Here is a 23,726-nt window from a genome sequence, read left to right on the forward strand (position 1 = left end):
CCTGCCTCCCCATGGGGTTGCTCGTGCGCGCCCCTTAATGCGTATGCATATACATACACCAGGTCCCAGTGAGAGAGAGAGAGAGAGAGAGAGAGAGAGAGAGAGAGAGAGAGAGAGAGAGAGAGAGAGAGAGAGAGAAGTGGAGTGCTGAAGAGAAGATATTTATCTTGATATATAGAAGAACTTTTATGAAAGTTAGATAACTGAGGAAAACGCACGGAAACCCCACGGAGTGCGGAAGGCGTGGTGCTGATACACTGACAAAGCTTTTCTTTTCTTTTCTTTTCTTTTCTTTTCTTAACGCAATCGATCGGTAAAGAGAAGATTTTATTTTTGACGTTTCAAACTTTGCGAATCAGTTCTAAAAGTTTTTTGTCTTTCGGGAACTTGTGATGGTTCTCTTATGGGATGATCCGTTCAGCTGATCCCTACTGTGTTGCTGTGAGCACGCAGGAGTGAAGTGTGCGCGCACAGAGACAAATGCTTTGCGCTGCTTTACCGATGACAAGCCCGGTCTATGTAACGCACGAACCGGACTACTGAACCAGACCGGCCCGTCATTTTATATTGGCTTGTTTTATTTTATTTTTTGGCTAAGTGGAAGGGATGGCTGGCGTGGTGCGCACCCTGAGCCGGTGTCTGCTCCCCGCTGAGCCTGGCCACGAAAGGAATAACGGGAAAGACGGAGCGCGCGAGCGGGACGCAACACAGGCGCGCGAGGCCAAACGGCGGAGTCGCGAAATCGATGCCATGCTGGCGCGCGAGAGACGCTCCGTGCGCCGTCTGGTCAAAATCCTGCTCCTGGGCGCAGGGGAAAGTGGCAAATCCACCTTCCTCAAACAGATGAGGATTATTCACGGGCAAGAGTTTGACCAGAAAGCGCTGCTGGATTTTAGAGACACCATCTTTGAGAATATTATTAAGGTACATTTCAGAAAAGTTCTTAGAAAACTTCTAAACTCACTCTGAATTTAAATTCCAACCCTTTCAGAAAAAAGATCCCTATAAGGTTTTTGCATGGTTGAAGCTTAAAGACATTTTGACTTGCAGTCGTTTAAACCAACTTGGGGTGTAATGATTCTATTCGATTCAATATTCGTTTTGATAAACGGTACTTGATTCAGGAGTCGATTCGATTCGATTCGAACATTTTGAACATAATTTGAATACAATTAAATGCTGAAATGTGTGAAGTGACTCCTGTTGTATTTCTGAATCATAATTAATACAAATATGCATAAAAAAACTAAATAAATAGAATTATTCGTAATATTTTCTACATCAGGTGACCAACATGCTCTCTGTATGTATGGCTTGAGCACATTGGGACCTCTGGCATTCAAACAGTGTGACTGCATTACATATTCCCATGATGCTTGTCACCTGTCACCACATGTTACCTTTTTGCATCTTGTCATCATACAGTACATCATTACACTGTTTGCTCACAGGGTTGAAGAAGGACAAACTGAAGAATCCTTTAGGGGCTTGATGACACATTGTCTCTCCTCCAGTTCTAATCTATGCAGCTTAATTGTCATGACTCTGTAAAGTTCTACATCCGTGTTAGAAAAGCAGAACAACCTCCAACTGAATGCTTTTGTTTGCAAATACAACCCCGTTTAGAAGGATATAATTCCGGACAGAGAATGAGATAGAGAAGAAAGTGAGAGATATCCTTCTCCTTGTGTCCTATGATCTGTGTGGTAAACAATTTTCCATGTTAATGGGTTAAATGGCAAAGGGAAATTAAAGCTGGCTACATAAGCAGAACAGTAGCCTCATGCCTTAAAACTCATTGGTTTCATTTGGCATTCACTTCTCTCTGTCCCTTTTATGCACAGCTGCAGTTCCCTTGTCATTTAGATCAATGTCTTTCAGTGCACATATGAGTCTTCTGGTCTTTCATTGAGAGTTGCAACAAAACAGATTCCCCGTCAGATGCAGTGCTAAACAGATCCGACATCCATTTATTGTTTAACGATTCTTCCCAGACTTTAGTTCCACCCTATTTTAATTGTCCTTTGTAACTTGTAGCATGTCCCCATGACACAGCACTTCACAGGACTCTTAATAATAACGATCTGATGTTATATTTCATCTTCTCCAGTGATCATGTGGTGTATGTTCTCGTTCCTGGCTCGTTCACTGGGAAACTTTCCTTGGCTGTAATTTCACCTACACTTTGGTCAGAAAAGAGTGCTGCCAATTTGGAGGGTTGGCTGAGCAGATGGGTTTTTACTTTATAAGGAAGAGAGAGGAAAAGCTTCTTTTCTCAGGGAGTGGATGTGGCCTTACATGCTTCAGCTCTTAATTTCTTTATTTCTGTGTCTTTATGTCAGACATGGTTTCAAATGTGGAAATAAACTAAACCGTCATACTAAACATCAGTCACTTCAAGCTCGAGTGCGTAGGATTTTTTTTGTTAAAAGAGAACATGCCTATTCAGGGGAGGCAGCAGAGAAGATACTCTATAATCTGATTTTCCAGAGCTGCTGTGAGTTGCCCTGACAATGCTGTCATAGGAATTCACATGTCAGATGTGTTGGATTGGATCTGACAGGCCACGCATCATATGCCAGTACAGATAAGTCACATGTCAACAGGTTCCTAGATGCACTAAAGTAAGTGTAACGCAAGCAAACCGGTATAAGTGAGCGTCTACGATATTATACTATAAGACGAACAATGATTCAGGACTTGTGGGTTTTTTCTTGCTAAGCAGGTAAATCCTTTATCTGTTCTCAATGTGGAGGGAAGCTAGTGAATGACAGATGATTGATTTGTGTTGTGGAGTACTGTGAGGGGATGTGTTGCTAAGTTTCTTGCTCACTCCTATCCTACTCATATTAGGATGCTACTTGACCCTTCTACTCATTGGAAATGTGTGGTTTAGTCCTCAGGTGAGGGTTTGAACTCATGTGATACATATGTGCTACATCGCCAAATACACAGATACAATAACAAAATATACAAAAAAAAAAAAACATCATAAATGTACAGGCATTGTAGACTGTAATTTACACATTTATTTTAGCTTGCTAGCTTGAGTTAGCTGTTTACCAACCTGTATCTAACAACTCTGGAAATGTTTTACAGGGAATCAACTATTTTTCCTACAACCGGTGCTAATATTTTAGCTAGCAAGTTAACATGAGGTGGCTAGTTCATGCTGTAGGTTACAGTATATGTTGTTTATGATTTGACAGAATGAGCACAGCTACTCTGTACAGATACAGTACTGTGATTGACTGTTTGTTATTAAAATACGTTTTCAGTAAACAGTTAGGGATTAGCATAATCCAAGTGAAATCATGCTAATGGGTCCAGACTGTCTTTAATTTTTCTTCTTTGTCTAGCAGAGATGCATTGCTAATGATACTGGATTTATGCATTGGAACAATGCATGCTCAATTACAAACACTCATATTTGTAAAAAAAAAAAAAAAAAAAAAATACAGTTAATAGCTAATGTCAGAAAAAAAAACCAAGTCGACAGACCATGAACCATGAAGTAGTCAAAGTGTATGAGAAGGGACATGTGATTTTTTAGGGGCACTGTGTGAACTTAGGAAACGTACATGAAATTAAACTAAAAACGAAACCTAATAGGTTTCAGTATCAGCATCATATGTACACGATCTGAAATAAATGGTCCCTGTACATTCCTGCTTTATATTTAGTCATCTGAGTATTTATGAGCAAAAAGAAATCTGTTCTCTTTGACTTAGTGGCTGTCAAACTGTCAATCTCAAGTCACAGCACTGGTTAGGTCAGCATGCCTGAAACGGACCCCTCATATAACAAACGATTAGCCCTGCTATCCTCCAGAATGAGCAGAGCTAAAAGCATCACTCTGTTGAACCGAGACAGATTGTGATCAGATCCTCCTGCCAGGCCCCTGTAGAGGATCCGGGGAGCTGAGAGCTGAAACTCTGAAACTGAGCTCTCTTTGTGGCCTGGACCCTGGGAGACAATCCTGCTGCCTCTCAGACACAGGAAGTTCTAAGGTCATGCCAGTTTATTTCCAGCAAGGCGATAGGTGAGCGATGATTATGAAACTGGGAGTCAGATATAAAGAAAAGTGCTTTTGTTTGGTGTCCAGTTCTTCTTTCCCATGCATGACATTTTCTTTGTGTTGTAGTTGCCCTTTCTTTTTTAGTCTCAAGAAGGGAGACATCTACTAAATTTAATTATTTCAAAGAACTCGTTGTAGACTTCATTTCTCTGCTTCTCTAACATACAACACGGTTTTGCCTACAGAGACCTCCTACTAGTCACAAATATTAAAACGTAGTGTCCTGTATAACGTTAAGTCGATAACACACATACTTGTACCTTCAGACTCAGCATAATAGACTGTACAGTCTATAATAACAGACTATACAGTACTTGTACATTAAAAGCTAATGTAACTATGCAAACATCAAATAACAGCCATACTGAAGTGCTTAATATTATCTTAACAGAAGCAAGGAGTCTCACAAGGAGTCTCACAAGGAGTCTCACATGAAATTCACCCTGTTTATGGAAATACAGGGTACAAATGAAATTATTTCCATTTTTCAGCATGATTGGTACTCAAGTATTTTTTCACTCGTGTATAGTTTGAACGTTACTGAGGTACAAATTGTATAAAACCATATCTGATACTATTAAATTGTATTACTGTATAAATCATATGGTTACTTCCTATGACAAAGTGCTATTTAGAGCGATGGTGTACTGGACAGATGTGAAAATCACAGCGAGTTTTCAGTGGTTTGTGTAAAAACAGGGGGAAGTTTTATCACCACTTGACTGAACAATAGAACAATAATTGGTTTTCGAAATGTTAACCAACGCAGCTTCTATAGCGGATCCATTTATGTTCTGAACCGTTAATCTCATGCAGGTGGCCGAAAGCCTGGAGTCTATGCCAGGGGACACCTTGGATAGGGTGCTAACGCATCACAGGGCACAATCACACACACTATGGAAAACTTTCAGTGATTTCATTCAGCCTACAATGCATGTCTTTGGACGGGAGTTGAAAACCAGAAGGAAACCCTAAGCCACCGTGCCCCATGAGGTTTATAATGTCATAGGCAATTACGTAAATGATTTAGCTTCAGGGAGAGAGCCATTACTTCAGAATGGGGAGAGTTTTCACAGATTCTTTGTTTTATTTATCCCCCTCTGGTCTGATTATTGAACTGACAACATGGCTTATTTAAAAAAAACCTCGATGACGAATGAACAGAATGATTAAGGATGACTGCACAGAAAAGTATGCGCTTGATCCCTGTTTCAAGTTCAGAAAAGATATTTCAGCAGTCGAAGAGCTGACTGCTTAAAGGTTCTTATTTGCAGCAATAGACTAATCCTGCAAATAACAGACTCCCTAAATGGCTAAAAAGTTCTACAAAAATCTTGTACAAATAATCTGCCAGCAGTTCAGTTTATTTCAGCACAGAACTCTTTACCATGCCAACACCTCACTGTATAAACAGCTAATAGCTATCAGAAAATGCTTACAATGAAAATAAAAAAACCTCCTGTGAGTTGTGTTTGTGAGTGAGGAACAGACAGTGGATCTGGCAGCTATATTGAGTTAAACAAGGCCTCCCGTCAGGAAGGTAAACGTCTCTACAGGATTAATGGTGTTACCCCGAGAAGTGCCTTTTTAGGTGTGAGGAGTAGCATTAGTGAGCATGAGTGTTTTTGGCCCGGTGAAAGGAGGAGCTTCTTCTGCCTTGTTTGCCAGTGCACTAGTCAAGGTCGTACTGGGATGGCTCCACGCTGATAGCTTCAGAGAGCTACGAGTGCCAGAGGAAATGTCTTTCCTCACACACAGACAGGAAGCTGAACATTGTCATTATCTATGTATTATCAAATACACCTCCTCCTGCTGAGGGCTGTTCATATTGACAGTGTGATATTGTAACGTCAAACAGAAAATTAGAAAAATACACGGATACACTTGAAAATAATCTTTTTTTTTCTCCTGTGGCTCATTTCAGTAGCAGAAACGATCCAAAAAACGTAACAGCGCATAATGCACAGAAATTACAGTGTGTGAAAAGCCCACACATTGCCTGATCTATTTGTTATTTGGGAGATAATGTTATCTTCATGTTATCTTCAGCAGCATTACAGAGGCAGAGGTCCAGCTTTTCTCGCTCTTTCTCTCATTCGGTCAGCCAAAGCCACCTGGGATGCGAGATATTATCCTTCTGTTTCCTTTGACACTGTACAGCTGGCTTTTTTTTTAACACCAGCAAAAATGTCCCCCTTTATTCTGAACAACATTCCAGCACACTATCCAGGCCTTTGCTTTAGTGTGCATCGTGAATGTTTTGGTGTTCAAAGGCTTAAAATATCTATTGTGTCAGGGGTGCAAACACACCCTTATCAGCAGCCACCTGTCCGAGACCTGAACAGGGCCTTTTCTCTGTCCCAGGAGGAAGTTCTTTTATTGGATCCTTCTAAAGATTGACATGACACTGACTTCTATCTGCTCATTGATTAGATTTAACCTCGGTTTAGCCCCTAACACTTCTCAACCTGCTGGATAGTCCAAGTCATTGTGTCATACCAAACTAGACTTCATCTCTGTGCATTGTCGTGGAAGAATGGAAGAAAAGTACAGCTATGTTTCCTCTGTTTACTACAAGCCTGAGAAAACATTTATGGCATTCTGCTGGGGTGAGGAATGTCTTGTTTTGGAAGGAGAGGACAATGGATAACCTCTATTTTCAGGCAACTCCTGGAGAAAAGGGGTCGCAAGCGTGGAATGTGGATTTCACAAATTAGAAATAACACTAGAAGTGGAAATAGCCTCTTTAAGTTTACTCCCTTTTTTAATCATTAACGTCTTTATATGTTTGCCCTACAACGCACTTTTGTTGGAACTGGAACTTGTCAAGTGGGTACTCGTGCAGTTATTCTCCATCAGCTATGTTTTCCCAGTTTAGAGAGGATTGCATTCTTCTTCAGCTCCAACAGGCTGATGGGGGAGGATGCAGGAAATGGCTCAATGGGTGACCACTGGGAGCGACGTATTTCAAACTCATCTTCCTGTGTGATAAATTTGAGATTTCCTTCGCTCTGGGACCAGAGGAACAGTCCATGTAGGCGGTTTGTTCATAGAGTAAGGAGTCATTGATTTGAGCTGCGGTTACTAAGGGTCAGGGAAACTATGAGGAGCTACACTGTTTTGCTGCTAATCTGCTTACACTGCAGCCACTAATTGCACTCCAAATTATAACTACAACTTTTAAAAAGAAGTTGGTTGAGTGGTTATTAGGCACAGAGCACGTCTTTTGCTTCCAAGGGGAATTCCCCATTCACAAAAAAAAAATTACAAAGACTCTTTCATGGAGCATATCACCCAGTGGCGTGGGTTTTTTTTACATTTTACATTTGCATGAAAATAGAGGGACGTAGCTGTAGTGAAGAATTTCCAAAACAAGTCAAACTTAGATACTATTTCAAACAATACACGGAGACTTGTTTTGCTCATGGATGCTCGGCTACATTAGGAGCTCCACTTGTGGTGTGGGTTTGGTGGTTTTTGGAGCTATTTTTGGGACAGTGCCATGACGCGGAGACTGATTGGAAGCCCTGTAACTGACCTCTACACTGTGATAAAGCTGCCTTTTCTTTCTCTCTGTCTCGCTCTCTCTGTGTTTTCTCTGTGTGTTTTTCTTCTTCTTTTCTCTTACTGTGGTTGTGTCGGCAGAGGCAGTCCAAGAGGACAGGGGATATGTCCTTTCCCAGATAGCGCCTGGCGGAAGTGGGTGAAAGGTCATGGACGAGTGGGTTTGGCATGTGGAAAGGGGAGGGTGGGAGGTGACTTGAGAGCAAGCGTGTCGCCTGGAGGAAGATGCTGCGACTGGCAGGGCTGCGTACTCGTTTCTCATTAAGACCGTTTAAACAGTGTCAGCAAGTCAGTCCTTAAACACAAAACTGCTTAGTTTATCGAGAGGACACCAGGGGGTCCTGCACCACATTCATTTCCTGTAGCTGCCTCCTGGTTTATGTGTTTTACAGTGTATCTGCTTCGGGTTATTACACAGATCCCTTATAAGTTTGTATGGCAGAAAAAAAAATCTTTGTAAATATCGCTTACTGATTCCCTTGAACCTGTGGCGACGCCAGCAATGGCGTGGGGCACATCCTGTCTCATATTTGATGAAGCAGATATCCCAGTAGTATTTATAAGCATGTCTTCTCTTCCCAGACACAAGCTGGCATAGCGCTCTAATCAGCGTCCCAGGTGGCTACACCAGGCGTATCTAAGCCATGTCTGTTGTTGATGTAGATTTAAAAGGAAAGAAATAGAGTCCTCCTTTTGGGACTTGAATTTTCAAGATGTTATTCTTGGTATAGTGCGGAAGAAAGGTGTCAGTTTAGCTGAAAGATAGAATTGGCCTGGTGGATGTTGCTGCAATAGTAATTAAGAGAAGCCAATCGAGGTCTTTTAGGATTCCAGATTCCAGAGCAGGGATTTGAGTAGAGGAACTCTGCTCTCTGTGTTGTATTTGGGTCTAAACACTCTTCTTTTTGGCCCAACACTTGGCTTTTCACTGTACAGACAGGAAGGCTGGGTTGGATGCATCAGCGGTGAATAACTGGCTTTAACTGTACAACTGAACTTTTAAATAAAGTTCAAGAAGGTTTACTTTTTATTTTTAGAAAGTTTTGGATTTAGTGTTACTTTTTCTAAATAACAAAAGTATCCCTCTATACAACTGCTGTTAACATGCCCACAATTCATTTATGCATTATCTTGCCACTATTTTAGATAGAAAACTAGACATCAATTGCACAGGAATTGGATATCTGGAATTTGATGGAAAATATAGGCTGTAGTTCTTCTAAGAAATTTTTTCTTACTTAATATAAACTTTTTTCATTTGCCTGCGAGTATACAGTATTTAATATCAAAATTTTAAATCTTGATATAGTGTAATCTTAAATCTTAGACATTGTAGGCCTAGCTTAAGCTAGTATGAATGCTATGGTGACAGTTAGGATTTATTTTATTGGATTATTGGGTCAGTTATGGCTAAAGTGGTTAAGGCTCTAGGTTGTAGATTGGGGTTCAAGCCCTAGCACTGCCAAGCTGTCACTGATGGGCCTTTGATCAAGGCCCTTAACTCTCTCTGCTCCAGTGGTGCTGTATCATGGCTGACTTGGCGCTCTGACCCCAACCTGCAAAGTTGGGATATGTGAAGAAAAATGTTCACTCTGTTTTAAAGTGGCTCAACTGGTTAAGGCTCTGGGTTGTTGATCAGAGGATTGGGGTTCAAGGCCCAGCACAGCCAAGCTGCCACTGCTGGGCCCTTGAGTAAGGCCCTCAACCCTCCCTGCTCCATGGGTGCTGTATCATAGCTGCCCCTGCACTCTGACCCCAACCTCCTCAGTTGGGGTATGTGAAGAAAAGAATTCCACTGTGCTGTAATGTATATGTATCGATAATAAAGGCTTCTATGCCCCCCTGTTCGTTCCCGTTCTATATGTGATAAAATAAAGTCTTTTATTTATTTATTATTAATTTGACAAAAGGAAGATAGAAGTATGCTGACTTTATATGTACATAAATTAGTATACAAGATTATGTAAGAATGTTCATCAAAAAATAGATTAAAAGTAACGAAATGTATAAAATCATATCTGTTCCACCTCACTGGAGCAGTCAGATGTCATAATTTATTCATTTCATAATTCCAAGCCGTTTGTAAACGTAAGATAGTTTTCTGTGGAGTCTCGTGTTGATCTCATGTGGTCTCCAAAGCGCCACCACACACCGCTAAAAAAGTCACAAGCCCTTTTTTAAAGTTGCACATGTTTTTTAGAGAAGTGAAGATTTTTCTAAACTTTTCCTCATTAACCGCTGCGTCAACTGAATCTTTGTCGTTGCAAGTCCTCACTTGCTTGCGGTTAAGATTCTCAGCGGTTACATGCTGGGTATCGCTCTGACAACACATTGATGGATGCCGGCAAAATGGTGAACTTTGTTGAAGCCCTGAGGCTGAGCGACACCATATCGTGCTGTAGAACACTGCATATTACTAACAAATAACACAGTACACACTATTTTTAAGATAAAATTTTCCTTCTAAGCTTTCAGTATGTATTACATTACAGCGGGCATCTTTCCTTCAGAGTAATGATTTCAGAGTAGTTTCTGGGAACGGAGCTGTAGTCCAAAGTTCACTTACGTTCTTATTCTCAGGGAAAATAAGTTTTTATTGTACAGGTTGAGGCCACTGTGTCCAGAATGAGCAAGGCACGACTCAACAATGACTCATGCATTAGAAAATTGCCCTCTCTCACTTTTGTTGCCTTTGGTTATCTTTCAGGGCATGAGGGTGCTGGTGGACGCACGGGACAAGCTCGAGGTGCCCTGGAAGAACTGGGAAAATGAGAAGCATGGAATGTTTGTTATGTCCTTTGAGAACAAAACAGGAATGCCGGTGGAGCCTTGTACATTCCAGCTGTATGTGCCTGCCCTCCAGGCACTCTGGGGTGACTCGGGTATCCAGGAGGCCTATGGGCGCCGGAGCGAATTCCAGCTGGTGAGTAACTTTAATCTGAGGGCATCTGAGCCTGCTGCCTGGCCTCAGGTAACAAACACACATACACAAGTGTCTTAGACCTACATTCCTGATCTGATCATGAAGGCTTATGGAATGTAAGTGTCTATAAATTATGAGCTAAAGCCTGAAAATGTTTCAGTGCAGATTATTTATGTCACATGTAACTGTGTTAAGTGAAAAACCAGATATGTAAAGCTGTTATATTATTAGCATGAAGAAGTAACAGGAAGGAGATATGTGGCTACGTGTGTTCACTTGTTTATGCTGCGTTTGTGGTAATTTGCAAGTTATGTAATAACCCACTCATTTCCCATCTCAGCACACCAAAACACACAACAACACAAAAAACACATGGACACTTCCACATCTTTTGTTTGCTCTGTCTGACAATGAGAAGCTCATAAAAAGCTTCATTAACTGCACCTTAATGCCTGAGTGGCTACTTGTACTACTGTATAATGTACTTCAATATCAGCTAGCCAGCATACAACAGTGAGTTTGGTTAGCAGCAAGCTAACCAGCATACAATAATTAGTAGAGTTAGCAACAAATTAGCTAGCATACAACAGTGAGTAATGTCACAAACAAGCTAGCTAGTATACAATAGTGACTATACTCAAGAAACAAGCTAGCCTATTAGCATCTGTGTTTTTTTTACTGGTTGAAGGGAACTTCACCTCAAATCTTTATGTGCAATAATTGAGCAATCATAAACAGAAATTAGGATGTTGTCAGGACAAAGATGCTGAAATAGATTCAAGTACAGCTTAACAACTTTTAATAACAGTTCAGGCAACAAACCCAAAACATAAGGCAATGTTAGAGCAAATAAACAGGCAATGATCATCAAATGGGGAATTAAATATAAGGCCAAGCACAAAAACAGTAGGCAAAGCCAGATAAACAACAGTATAAACACAGGATACTGAGCGTAAACTTCACGAAGTCGTTGTGACTGTACAGTAAGCATCTTTTGAACATGTATCGTGTGTGTGTGTGTGTGTGTGTGTGTGTGTGTGTGTGTGTGTGTGTGTGTGTGTGTGTGTGTGTGTGTGTGTGTGTGTGTGTGTGTGTCTCTCTCTCTCTCTCTCTCTCTCTCTCTCTCTCTCTCTCTCTCTCTCTCTCTCTCTCTCTCTCTCTCTCTCTGTGTGTGTGTGTGTGTGTGTGTGTGTGTGTGTGTGTGTGTGTGTGTGTGTGTGTGTGTGTGTGCTTGGAGGCAGGAGAATTAAAGGTCAGTGACTGTGAACATTGAAGTGAGTGAGCATTGTGGGAAGTGGAGTCTGGTTCAAGCTTTGGCTAGACCTGAGATTGTTTTTTCCATTGTTTTTTTTTTTTTTTTCAGGCAAAAAGAGGAATAAAACACTTTTTTGTATATGCTGTTATAGGAAAATAATCAATTTTCAGACTTTACACCACAACATTGTTGATTATATCTGGTTATCACTAGAACAAGGCATCATGTCTCGATGCTTTTTCTAGATAGTGTCAAGATATCACTAGATAAATCTGAATTATTCAAAAGTGTAAAAGTAGGTAAGTGGCACAGAATAGAGGTCAGTGAGAAAACTCTAACTGTGCCAAATATCTACATCTACTTCAAACAAACCCTTCTTCTTCTTCATGTCAAGAGCATGAAGAAACCTTAACTACTTTGAAGCGAGTGTTCTGAGAGTGTAGTGCTAACGTATGACTGACCAGAGAATTGCCATTGCTTGGTGATGTTCATATGAAGCCCTTATAATTGAGGAAAGCACCAACACGACTCACACTCCTTAATCAATTCACTAATATGCTTGTTATTCTCATACTTGTTTTCATCACTGATTTGTTACATCCAATACACACAAATGAAATAATACAAGAAGTGGTGACATTTTCATCAGATCTGACAGTTCGCTTAGAACAGAATTAATTCAGGGGCAGGTCCTGACTGACTGACCCTATGTGTCACTTATTTGTTTCAGAGCTTCCGATAAAAATATAACACCATCCATGGACAAGCTGAGTAGCTCCAAAGTATTTTTGAATTATTTATTTATTTATTTATTGGTTTAAATTAGACTAGACACACGCAGGCTTTATTACTGTCAGCCATGTTGAATCTAAACATCGACAGAACAGACTGAACATTTCCGGTAATTTTAACAGCACTATGCTGAGATAAAAAAATTTATTCCAGAAAAGATTATTGAAATATGGTTTCGGTCTGGAAACAGTTACAAAGCCATTTCCGAGTCTCTGAGACACCAGTGTTCGAGAGTCAGAGCCATTATCTCCAAATGGAGAAAACTTGGAACAGGGGTGAATCTTCCCAGAAGTGGCCAGCCTACCTAAATTCCTAAGAGAGCACAGCGACGACTCATACAGGAAGTCACAAAACAACCCAGACGAACATCTATTGACCTGCTCGCTGCTGATATCCTCAACATGAAGAGACAAGGCAACATAATATCATTGGAGGAGATTCAAGAGAAAAGACACATCTAGATGACCCCCAAAGCCTTTTGAGATAATGTTTTGTGTACTGATGGAATAAAAGTGGAAGCCTTTTGGAAGGATACTTCGCTGTTTCAGTGCCTGGATGTTTTGCCATAATCGACAGAACTCTGAAACTGGATTATACAACAAGACAATGATCAAGAGCGCCAACATTTTTCCACACTTTTTTACCACAAGTGTTTAGTTAGTCTGGTTTAAGTTGCACATGGGTCACATACAGTAGTTGATGTTTTTTCTTTTCATACATGAAATGATGATTTAAGTATCCTGGTGTTCGCTTTGTCTTGTCTTGCATTTTTGTATGAGGATCTGAAACCATTTAGCGTGACAAATATGCAAACTCACAGGAAATTGTGTGTGTGTGTGTGTGTGTGTGTGTGTGTGTGTGTGTGTGTGGGCTGCTGTATATTCATATTATTTTCTTTTTGGTTTTAACATTTAAATCATGCTTGAACTCAGATATACTGTTCTATTGTTTTAGTATTGCTAGCATTTTTTTTGTTAACATTTCATATTACACCCCTGGAGACTAAACTTTTGCCTTCCTGTTCTTTGTGGCTGTATACCAGGGTCAACGTCTTCCTTCAACAGTTATTATGAACATAATGTGCATTAATAATAGCTTAATGACGTCTTTGGCGTTGGAATGAACCCCGTGTTTTGTGTGAATAAACTGAATCTGTAAAAGGCATGGTGTGTAGTGGTGAAGCTGGGTCAGACTACTGACAGCTTTTGTGTTGTTCTCCCATTCTGCTGTGTGAGGGCTTTCTTGTTATGGGAACAGTCTGGGGCACACTGAGTGGGAGGGAGGATGTGTTCAGATGTGTACATTGTTCAGTCACACTAAACATCTCTCAGGCCTTTTAAACAGACAGAGCTGAGGCCTTTATTTCTGCTCTCTATTAGTGGATAAAGCCTTGCTTGTGCGTATGCTGACTTTTTTTTTTTTATAACTTTCATACTATTAGATCAGATTTCATTATCTTTCTGGCATGTCTTTGACTAGATACTGATAAGTCACAATGCGCTTTTCTGAGCTCATGTATAAAATATTAGATATATTCATTTCATGGTTCACTGTACACTGTACACTGTACAACTTCATGTTTCATAAAAACAAAACATGAAAAATGAACAAATAATGCACTAGATTATGGATTAGACAATCCACTGGGCAAGTGGAAGCTCCAGTGTCCAATGCCATGGTTTGCTGCTCAGGAGCCTAACTAGCTAACAGTATGAGATCCTTGACCTACGCTAGCTAGTAACACATAATTATTTCTCCACGTCTAAAAAAGTGTCACGTCTTCCCGATGAGCTTCACAGACTAGACCCAGATGCAGGACATTCTCCGTACTCTTTATTCACGTACACATAACGAAACAAAACCAAAAACATTACACAACATAATCCGAGACGGATAATGTAGAAACAAAGCATGATATACAACAATGACGAACAAAGACTAATACAACAGGGCAGGTACAAATAGACATTGGGGTTCCTGAAACAAAGTTTCCAATGTAACCACAGTACTCAACATAAAATAATTGTCCAAGAGGTTTTTTATAGAATGCAACAGATTTAACAAGGCCCAAAGATCATCCATAGACAAATCCAATAAACGCAACATTTAATGGCACTCAACAATGACAACACAGGGAATGGCAAGACTTCACAATGTGTTCATGCTCATGAACTGTTTAAATAGTCTAAAACCTTGAAGTAATCAGGAAGTGAATGGGAGAAGTTGTGCTAGTGTTCCAGTGAGAGTATGACTGTGTAAACAATCATCATTATATAAATAAATGTAAATATATTCATATTTTAGATATAGTATATATTTATATACAAAAACCATACTGTTGTTATTGTTTAAAAGAACAAAATTAGGATAAATAAAAATGAAGCTATAGACAATTCATTAGCACTTTTGCTCTATTCCTTGTCCATCCATTTAAACTGAATAACTTGACTTATCCTGTATGGATGCAATCATTGATCATTGTCACGAACGTCATAAAACGTCATTGTCATAAAACAGACCCAAATGCAGGATAGCAAAATAAACAGGGTTTAATAACAAAAGAAACACGAAACATTAACACAAACTCGAGACAGGACGACAGGACAAAACAACCAAAGACAACAGTAGATTCCGCGTCACACAAGGCAACGCGGCACAGTTAAATAGACACCGTTAATGACAATGGGAAACAGGTGTGTGGAGACGGGAGGAGCAGACGAAGGCGGGACAGACACCTGACGAGGAACAGAAACAAAATGCACATGGCCAAGGTCCGGGATCAGTCCTGACAATCATGATGTAGCTGACTTATTAAATAAAGACATGAATTTTTCGAAGCTATAATTCAAGATATTTTGCACATTTACAGCTACAACATTTGGCAGATGTCCTTATCCAGAGCGACCAGTATTTTTCAGTAACGTCTGACACCAGTGCTGCTGCACACTCAAATGAAAACTACATAGCAGCAACTAGCTACAAAAAGCAACCATAGCTGATTTATTACTGATGTATATCATGCCATTAATGTATTATGTATTATGTACTACAGTAATCCCTCACCACTTCGTGGTTCAAGTTTCGCGGTTCAAGTCTCGCAGCCTCAGTGCATGGCTGATTTTTCAAAAATATTCATCGAAAAATAAAAATAAAAATGGTTTCCCAGGATGCCAGACAAAGAGAGAAACTTTCTCAGAGGCTTTGTACATACCCACGGGCACTCAGACAAGGCACATGATTGGTTCCCTGCGCGAGATCTGAGCTGATTGGCTGCGCATCATCGCATCCTATCCCAGCTTCTTCCCTTGTTGTATGTCGCCACTCTCGTTCACGATGTCAACTGTGTCTCACGTATTGTGTTCGAAATGAACTTTTCGTTAAGCCCTTACGATGCCTCCTAAGCACCGTGCCCCTGCGAAAGATTCCTCTAGTGAGCCCAAGAGGAAGAGGAAGATGATGACCATCAGTGAAAAGGTCAAACTTAGGGCCAATCCTACTTAGAAGTAAAGACTGTGGCAAGCTTTCCACAAAACATGTGAATGTGCACCATCCAACCAAAGGATCATTCTGAACTGCTGCATCACAGGAAGCAAAGCACTATACAACCTCTCCTCATTAATGATCCCACCCATGATTGGCCAGTGTCGCTGTGATTGATAGATGAAAGCCAGTGCATGCTCCTTCCAGAAAGGATGTCCAGTTTTTCTCTCATAGACTGATGGCCAAAGCATCCTCAGGATTCATACTCATGATCTTTAGATAAACATTTACCTTTTACATCACTTGGGAACTTTGCTAGATTGTTTAACACAGTTTTTTCCTATTGCCTGCCTTGAGACATATTTATTATCAGGTATTTTAATTAATCATGATGGACTTGTCTTTGCCTTTGGCTCAGTCTCCTGTGTCATGTCCATGGTTGTAATGTGGAGTATCAAAGAATTCTTATGTTTAAAAAGCACTAATGCAAACCGTGAGAAACTGGAAATAACCTTTTTGTCTGTAATAATATCTCACATTTGAGGCACTGCTCCAAAAGTGTATCAGTTCAGGGAAGAACTGTTCAGAAATGAGAGTTTTTAACTTTATTATCACTTTCTTTAACATTTAATTAGTATAACTCAGAGGCTAGTTTCGATTGAACGTTGAGTTTAAAGCAACGGAGAGAGCTGCCATATAGATATAAAGACCCTTACGAACAGACATTATTCATTTCCCTAGACAGCTAAAGACATTAGGCACACATTTTCCAGTAAAAGCATTTTACTTACACTATATTATGATTGGATATGAGCGCTGCTTTGCTTGAAGGCTTTGGAGAGTTCATGGACAGGAAGTCTGTAATTCTGCTTTGTTAAAAGTTGACATTGCCACCTTAAGAAAACCGAATTGGCCTGCAGCCATTGTGCTGAACAAATAGAGACACACTACAGTCAGACTCGAGTCACAGCTATGATTCATTTCACCACCATATTCTATAGTAACATTCTCTTCAGCCAAATATAGTGTCACTGCTTCCACTTGAAACCGGCTTTGTGTTCGAAAGCGCTTCTTTACTTACTGAATTATTGTTGGAAGGATGATCTTAGACAGAGGGGAAATGCTGTGGAAGGACCAGTTAACAAATAATCTGTGAATCCCTTTCACTTTAAAGACGCTCAGTTTTAATCTAACTAAATCTATTAACGGAGTCAGGCAACATGTAAAGCTATCCTTCGAGATCAGGTGTCATAAAGTGAGTTGAGGTTTACACACCAAGTGTACATCCGTCGTCTTGGCTCTTAACAGGGACGATGTGATGTTTGTCCAAAGCACGAACACATGCCAGCAAAAGAAGCTATGTAGACAGAGGTATCTGGATATAGACAGAGGAGTGTGAGAAGAGTTTACAAGGGCTTAGCTCATACAGAGAAGCTCTCCAAAGTGGCAATCCAACTAGGCTTATCCTGTCTTCATGTTGTGGCTGAAAGCATTAGTTTTTATTATCAGAGGAAACTCCACTGCCCATCTAAATAGAGCCTGCAGCTTACAAAAGCATTCCATCACTAGTACAGTTAACACAGGTACACACAGACACACAAAATGGAGGTGCTCGAGTTTTTCTCGACCTTACAAACACCCAAAGAAAACTAAAATCCTGATTGTTTTTTAAATATATAACACAAGATAGATACACCCACTATCCTTAAATATCAGCCAACATTCCAGTGAGACCGGTAAGATTGAGACCATGGGAATGTGGATGAAAATATTCCCTCTCAGATAAACAATGAAATTGAATAAACAAGAGGAGACGTGGTTTAGTGGTTAGCGCTTGTCTTAAACCTCTGGGGTAGGGGGATCAATTCCCACCTCTGCCCTGAGTACATGGAGTTTACATATGCATGTTTTTCTTTAAGGGGTTAGTCCATTTTTTTTCCCCCCATCCCAAAGACATTTGTGCCCTACATCAGGTGACCACTCCATGACAGGCTTCGGTTAGGGTAAATTGTGTAGGATAATCCCTATAAAAAAAATGGGTGTATTGCATAAATCCCTACATTATTATACCCTCACAATAAACATGTTGGGGCCAGATGACCATGGGAGTCAGGAAATAGTCCTGTCAGTCAAATCAGCAGACTCAGATCACATCTATAAGTTAACACATATTTTAAAAAAATGTAAGCAAAAAAAACAAAATCTGTTGACAGAAAGCTGAAAGAGCACTCGGTAGAAACAAACAGATTTTAGACACTTTTGCGTCTTCTTAGTGACCAGGCTTATTTTATCTCTGAAAGTCTCCAAGTTCTCCAGTTCCTACTACTGGTTGCCATAGTAATAATGTTTATTAGCGGATTGTGCAACTAGCATTCAACAACAAATGAGTATTTTTTTTGCTGCTGAAATGAAACATTCAGTAGGAGGATTTGTTGTTTGTGTATAAAATTCAGTAGTGTTTATCTGCGTCATATCACAGGAGCTAAAGGAGGAGCAGTGTGTGCTCTTTGCCACGGATCACGAGAGCTCTACTGTCTTTAATCCCATTGGTAGTCGCTCCATATTTGCTTAAAGTTCAACTTTGTCATGTCACTGAACAAACCCACTTGTAGTCAGCAACGGTCACTATGGCTAATGTCATCAAAGGTCTCCAGCTCTCAGCTCATGAGATCATGAGATCCAGCTCTTTTCTAGCCATGGCACACCTTCTACAGAGCATGCTTCAGGCATGCTTCTATGTTTGCAGCTGAGATCTTCTCCTTTGCAGGTGTTTGGTTTTGCTGCTGTGTAAAGAGTCGTTTTTCAGCTCCTGATTATGCAGCTTCTGACTGCTGGCTCTTCATCTATTGCACTTGTGTCAATATGCAGGGTGTACCGAACTTTGTTTGGGTTATGCTGCTGAGGATGTGGTGGAATCTGCTTTAACCATGCACGCTGACTCAATCATAGCTCGGTTTTAAAGCTCTCTGTAATTAAAGGAAATCCGTCCTCGGGCATGTGTGTGTTTTGATGTGTGTATGTTTATGTGTGGGTTTTTTTGTGTTTGTGTGAATAATAAGCAGTTTTTTTACGGAGAGATCAAAGAGGACGTCCCTCTCTGGTTGTGTGCCGTATTTCTCGTGACTGAGGTTGTGTAAATAATGGGCCATTGTTGCCTCACTAGCTTCCAGTGAACACAAGACCAGGCCGAGGGGAAGCGTTCCTCCTCGGAAGACAGCCAGATGTATTCACCCAACCGGTGAAGGTTGAAGGATTGTGTCCAACCGGTGCTATTCAACAAAGGCCAATCAGAGGCCAGTGTTCTTCCAGTCAAGCTGGTGTGTTGGAGCAGACCCCGTCACAATAGCAGTAATGCAACATGAGAAAGGAAGTCAGATTCCAGGCTCATGCAAGGGGTTGAGCTTGAATATAATGAGTGAGAAGGTAGACACATTTCTTGCTTGTTCATTTTCTGTACCATGGGAACAGTGGGCTCACAATGATTCTGGGGCTCACAACGAATCCACTGGGACTCGAGGGCACAAGGTGGCAGAGTACCACTGAGTACTTGCAATGAGAACCAACTAATCACAGGGCACAATCACACACACACAACAGACAATTTAGAGATGCCAGTCTATACCTCGTCTATACAACCTATAGTCTATACAACCTATAACTCGTGTCTTTGGTCTGGATGAGGATACCAGAAAACTTGAAACCATGGAGGCAGAAATTGAACCCTCAACCATGGTGGTACTGTATAAAGCAAAAGTGCTAACTACTAAGCATCCCGTTTGTCTACATCTTCATTTATCTTGTAAAAAAGCTTATATATAAAAGTATCTTTACATACATATGTGTTCTAGTTTTACTCAGCTTCTAATACTGTAATGGATTGTCCTATAACGTCATGACTTTTTTTTTTCTACCATCCTGTTTTCCACAGTAATTAATAATAATAATCCTGGGGTTAGCAATGGGGACTGCATTTTGATACTCCGATTAGATTGAACAGCATTTGAAATTACACTGATGGATTTTATACACTAAGAACAAGTCATCCTGGGGAATACAGGACACTCATTATTTAAAAGCTTTCAGCATGTTTGCTTTCACCTTCAGTGTTAGATATCAGGAAATATATATAAGCAACATCTGGTATATACATAACATGCATCTTTATGGAATTCCAGGTCGAAGCATATAAAAAATCCCTCAAAGGATTAGTTAAATGATTGATATTGAGATTTGTTAAATTAGTTGTATAGCAAATTATCCACCAGTTATGATACATTTTTTAATTGTCTTAAAAAATAAAGGCATAGACACGTAAACGCATAAGTTTACAGTTTACTGTCGTTTTTTTTTCTCTGTGCAGCAACCGGTACAAACTGGCTACTTATATATACTTTTATATAATATAAACTTTATTATAGTATCTCTTATCATTGAGTAATTGTTGTAAAAGATTTTATGGATTTTTTCACAAACTGCTCGCATGTTCTGTATTGTTTCATTCTCTTTGGATGAGGTTTTTTTGTGCTGCTTTCGAAGTGTTTTGTTGTTTCAACTTTAATGCAATTTGAATTTTAATTTTAATGCAAGTTTTTTTTAGGCATGACCGGTATTACAACAGCGTCAGCAGAGGATTGCTTCGATTCTTTATTAGCAAAACCCGGCTTGATAGAATGATTAGACTGATATTTCGTGAGGCTTGAATTAGCCCATGTTCTGCATGAATGAGCGTTGTAATGAATATGCTGAAATAACACAGTGATGAAATCCCTGCGGCTGTTTGTAAAGCGCTTTAAGTTTACTTTAATATTCAGAATGGTAAATCTGTTTAATTTGACTGCTTGTCGACTTTTATTACGTGTGAACGTAACAAATCTGAATTAGCGGTGAGACTTTTCATATGTTCCTGCTTCATAGATCTGTACAGTTTCTTGTTTTCTTCTTGTGTCCACGGTTCTCTGGTTGCCTTCCACTGTTCCAAAAACACACATTGTGGATTGGCTGTAGGAAACTATCCAGTTGGTTAGAATGTGCGTCTGTATGGTGCCCTGTGATGGATTCGTTGTGGCGTCCGTTTTGCACTTCGAGATCGACACCAGATCCACAAAAACTGCAACTGCACAATCTGACTAGGATCAAGCAGTCGAAGATTTCTCTGCCATTGTTTTTTTAATCGTTCATGTTCTACAGTACCTGAGCTTCCCATCCAGTCCAGCTGTAGCACATCTCCTTTCCTAACCTCTCCTGATGAACAGTGGAAGTGACAGGGCAGATTGACATGTGACTGTGAAAGGTGTCACTGGAGCTTTAAGCCCAGCTCTGTTGCATGTCATTTACTATCTGCAGACAGTCTCTGTCAGGAGCCATAAATCCGTATCCGTTTCAGAGTGCTCTTCCATTCTCATATCTTCCTGTCCTCTCCTATCTAGGTCTTCATAGTTTGAATGAATTCCAAGTACTCCCGAGCTATCATTGGAACTTGATATAGTCCTGTCAGTGACTTATATATCCCTGGCATTCTTCAACTAGAGATTATGGCCTAGACTAATCTATGCAGGTTATAGACCTTAGAGCGATATATTTCCTAAAACAGAAAAATCGTATAATCATCACTATTAGTGTTGAACCCCTAAAATCATGGTGTTTGCTATAATATTATATTATAGAATGTAAGCCTTTATTTTGTCACATACATTTTCTTTGGTGGTTGGGGTCAGAGTTCAGGGTCAGCAATGATATAGCACCCCTGGAGCAGTAAGGGCCTTGCTCAAGGGCCTAACACTGGCAGCTTAGCAGTGCTGGGGCATGAACACCAATCCTCCAATTAAAAACCCAGAGCCCTAACCACATGAGCCAGCACCCCCATACCCCCCCCCCAACACACACACACATTGGTAATTAGCTGTTTTAATTAGCTATATATCTTACATTATAGTACAATTCACACAGCTACATTTTTTGTTAACTACAGACTGTTAACAGCCCGTAGACTGATCCCAGACTTGCCCTTTTCTTTCAGTGTGTGCCTTTCTAAGGATAAATTGAAGGATATCTCATTAAATTGAAGTTGCAGTGATTCAGCAAGATTTCTTAGGAGCAAAGGACTTTGCATGGCTTTAGAAGTAATCCCACCCTTGAATCCCATCTATGCCTTCCTTTGAAAACAGACTGCAGTTCACCACTCGTTTCATGTTGAGAAGGTGTCCAGAGATAATGCAGGTGGATTTACATTTGATATTAAGTTATAAGCTCTTGTGAAGTACACATCAAGTAGGTTTTTATTTTCTCAACGAACGCCCTCACCCTAGAGAGCGGCTAAGTAGAAGAAAAAAAAAATTGTGTTGCAGGGAATGTTTTGTTGTTGTCAGGAACGTCATCATTCGTTGGTTTTCGTGTCTGTTTTTTCTCTTGTTCAGACTTCCTGTCTCTCACCAGTTGTAATTCCAGCCATCAGTGCTTGTTTCCAGGCCTGTCTACAGTTAGACGGGCCTCAGGAAGATAAGATAGTGCTGAGAAGACTGGGAGAAGAAGACAGAAAGATTACAAGAAATTGGTTAACATGGTCAAGTGCCGAGAGACAGAACAGGAGTTGGACAATATAATGTGAGCACCTATTGTTATAGGGGTTAATATTATTTGTGTAGGCTGCTGTGAAAAAAACAAGAAGACTGTGATAATTTATATATATTATCCAGAGCAACTTATATTTATTTTATTTATACAACGGAGCAATTGAGGGTTATGGGCCTTGCTCAGAGGTAGCTTGGTGGCACAGGGATTCAAGCTTACAACCTTCTGATCAGTAGCCCAACACCTTAACCAGTGAGTTACCACTTCCCCAGAAGAGAAGAGTGAGAAGCAGTTTTCCCTGCTCCAGCCTTCTTGAAGCAAGTTTTTACACATACATAATAATTAGTGGGTTGCTGAACAACCCACTAATTATTATGTATGTGTAAAAACTTGTTTTTGAGGTTAAATGAACAACATCTCCTTACATTCCTTTATTTTTCTGAATTAAATCTATTGGAATTTTATTTTATTTATGAGTTTCACATGCTGGTCAGCGGTCATGACACCACTGAATGCCCTCCAGCATCGCTTGGGGAATGCGAAATGAAGTGTAACCTGAGCATTAACAGCCAGGATTGAATTTAAGCTAAAAGGTGAGATGGTGTGATAGGAATGATAGCGTGACTATTTTTCTGCTCTAAGAAGAGAGGTCAGAGAGCTGTGATAGAGTAGAGATGCTGTCTCAGCTTGTTCAAAAGTTTGACAGCTTATGTTTCAGAGCAAAGGTTGTGTGTGTGTGTGTGTGTGTGTGTGTGTGTGTGTGTGTGTGTGTGTGTGTGTGTGTGTGTGTGTGTGCTATGGCTTGATGGTGAGGCTGGGGCTTTCATAATGAACCTGTCATGGAGTGCAGGCAGTCAAAAAAAAATGGACAAGACGGACAGACACATGAGTCGTCCCAAAGCACAGCTGTACCGTGGACCTGCATGATCCTCAGCCTTTTGGAGAAATTAAGGACTTCTTGATGTACTTCTTGAACTTACAACTTAATGACTTGGCCGATAGAAAACAGATGAGGATCTGCTGGAGAGGTTTGGTGTTTGCATGGTCACAGGGTTAATAACTGATTC

At 40.3% G+C, this 23,726-nt stretch overlaps 1 protein-coding gene across 1 annotated transcript in view; it reads left to right on the top strand.

Moving 5' to 3' along the window:
• Window positions 1-204: 204 nt before the first annotated feature.
• gna12a (guanine nucleotide binding protein (G protein) alpha 12a) overlaps window positions 205-23,726 on the top strand; it is a 35,953-nt gene continuing 12,431 nt past the window's right edge. The window contains exons 1-2 of the mRNA XM_027173854.2: window positions 205-924; window positions 10,350-10,565. Coding sequence (XP_027029655.1) covers window positions 607-924; window positions 10,350-10,565 — 534 coding nt within the window. The 5' untranslated portion in view covers window positions 205-606. The remainder of the gene's footprint in view (window positions 925-10,349; window positions 10,566-23,726) is intronic.

The sequence above is a fragment of the Tachysurus fulvidraco genome, chromosome 24, assembly GCF_022655615.1.
Source record: "Tachysurus fulvidraco isolate hzauxx_2018 chromosome 24, HZAU_PFXX_2.0, whole genome shotgun sequence".
Taxonomy (NCBI): Eukaryota; Metazoa; Chordata; class Actinopteri; order Siluriformes; family Bagridae; genus Tachysurus; species Tachysurus fulvidraco.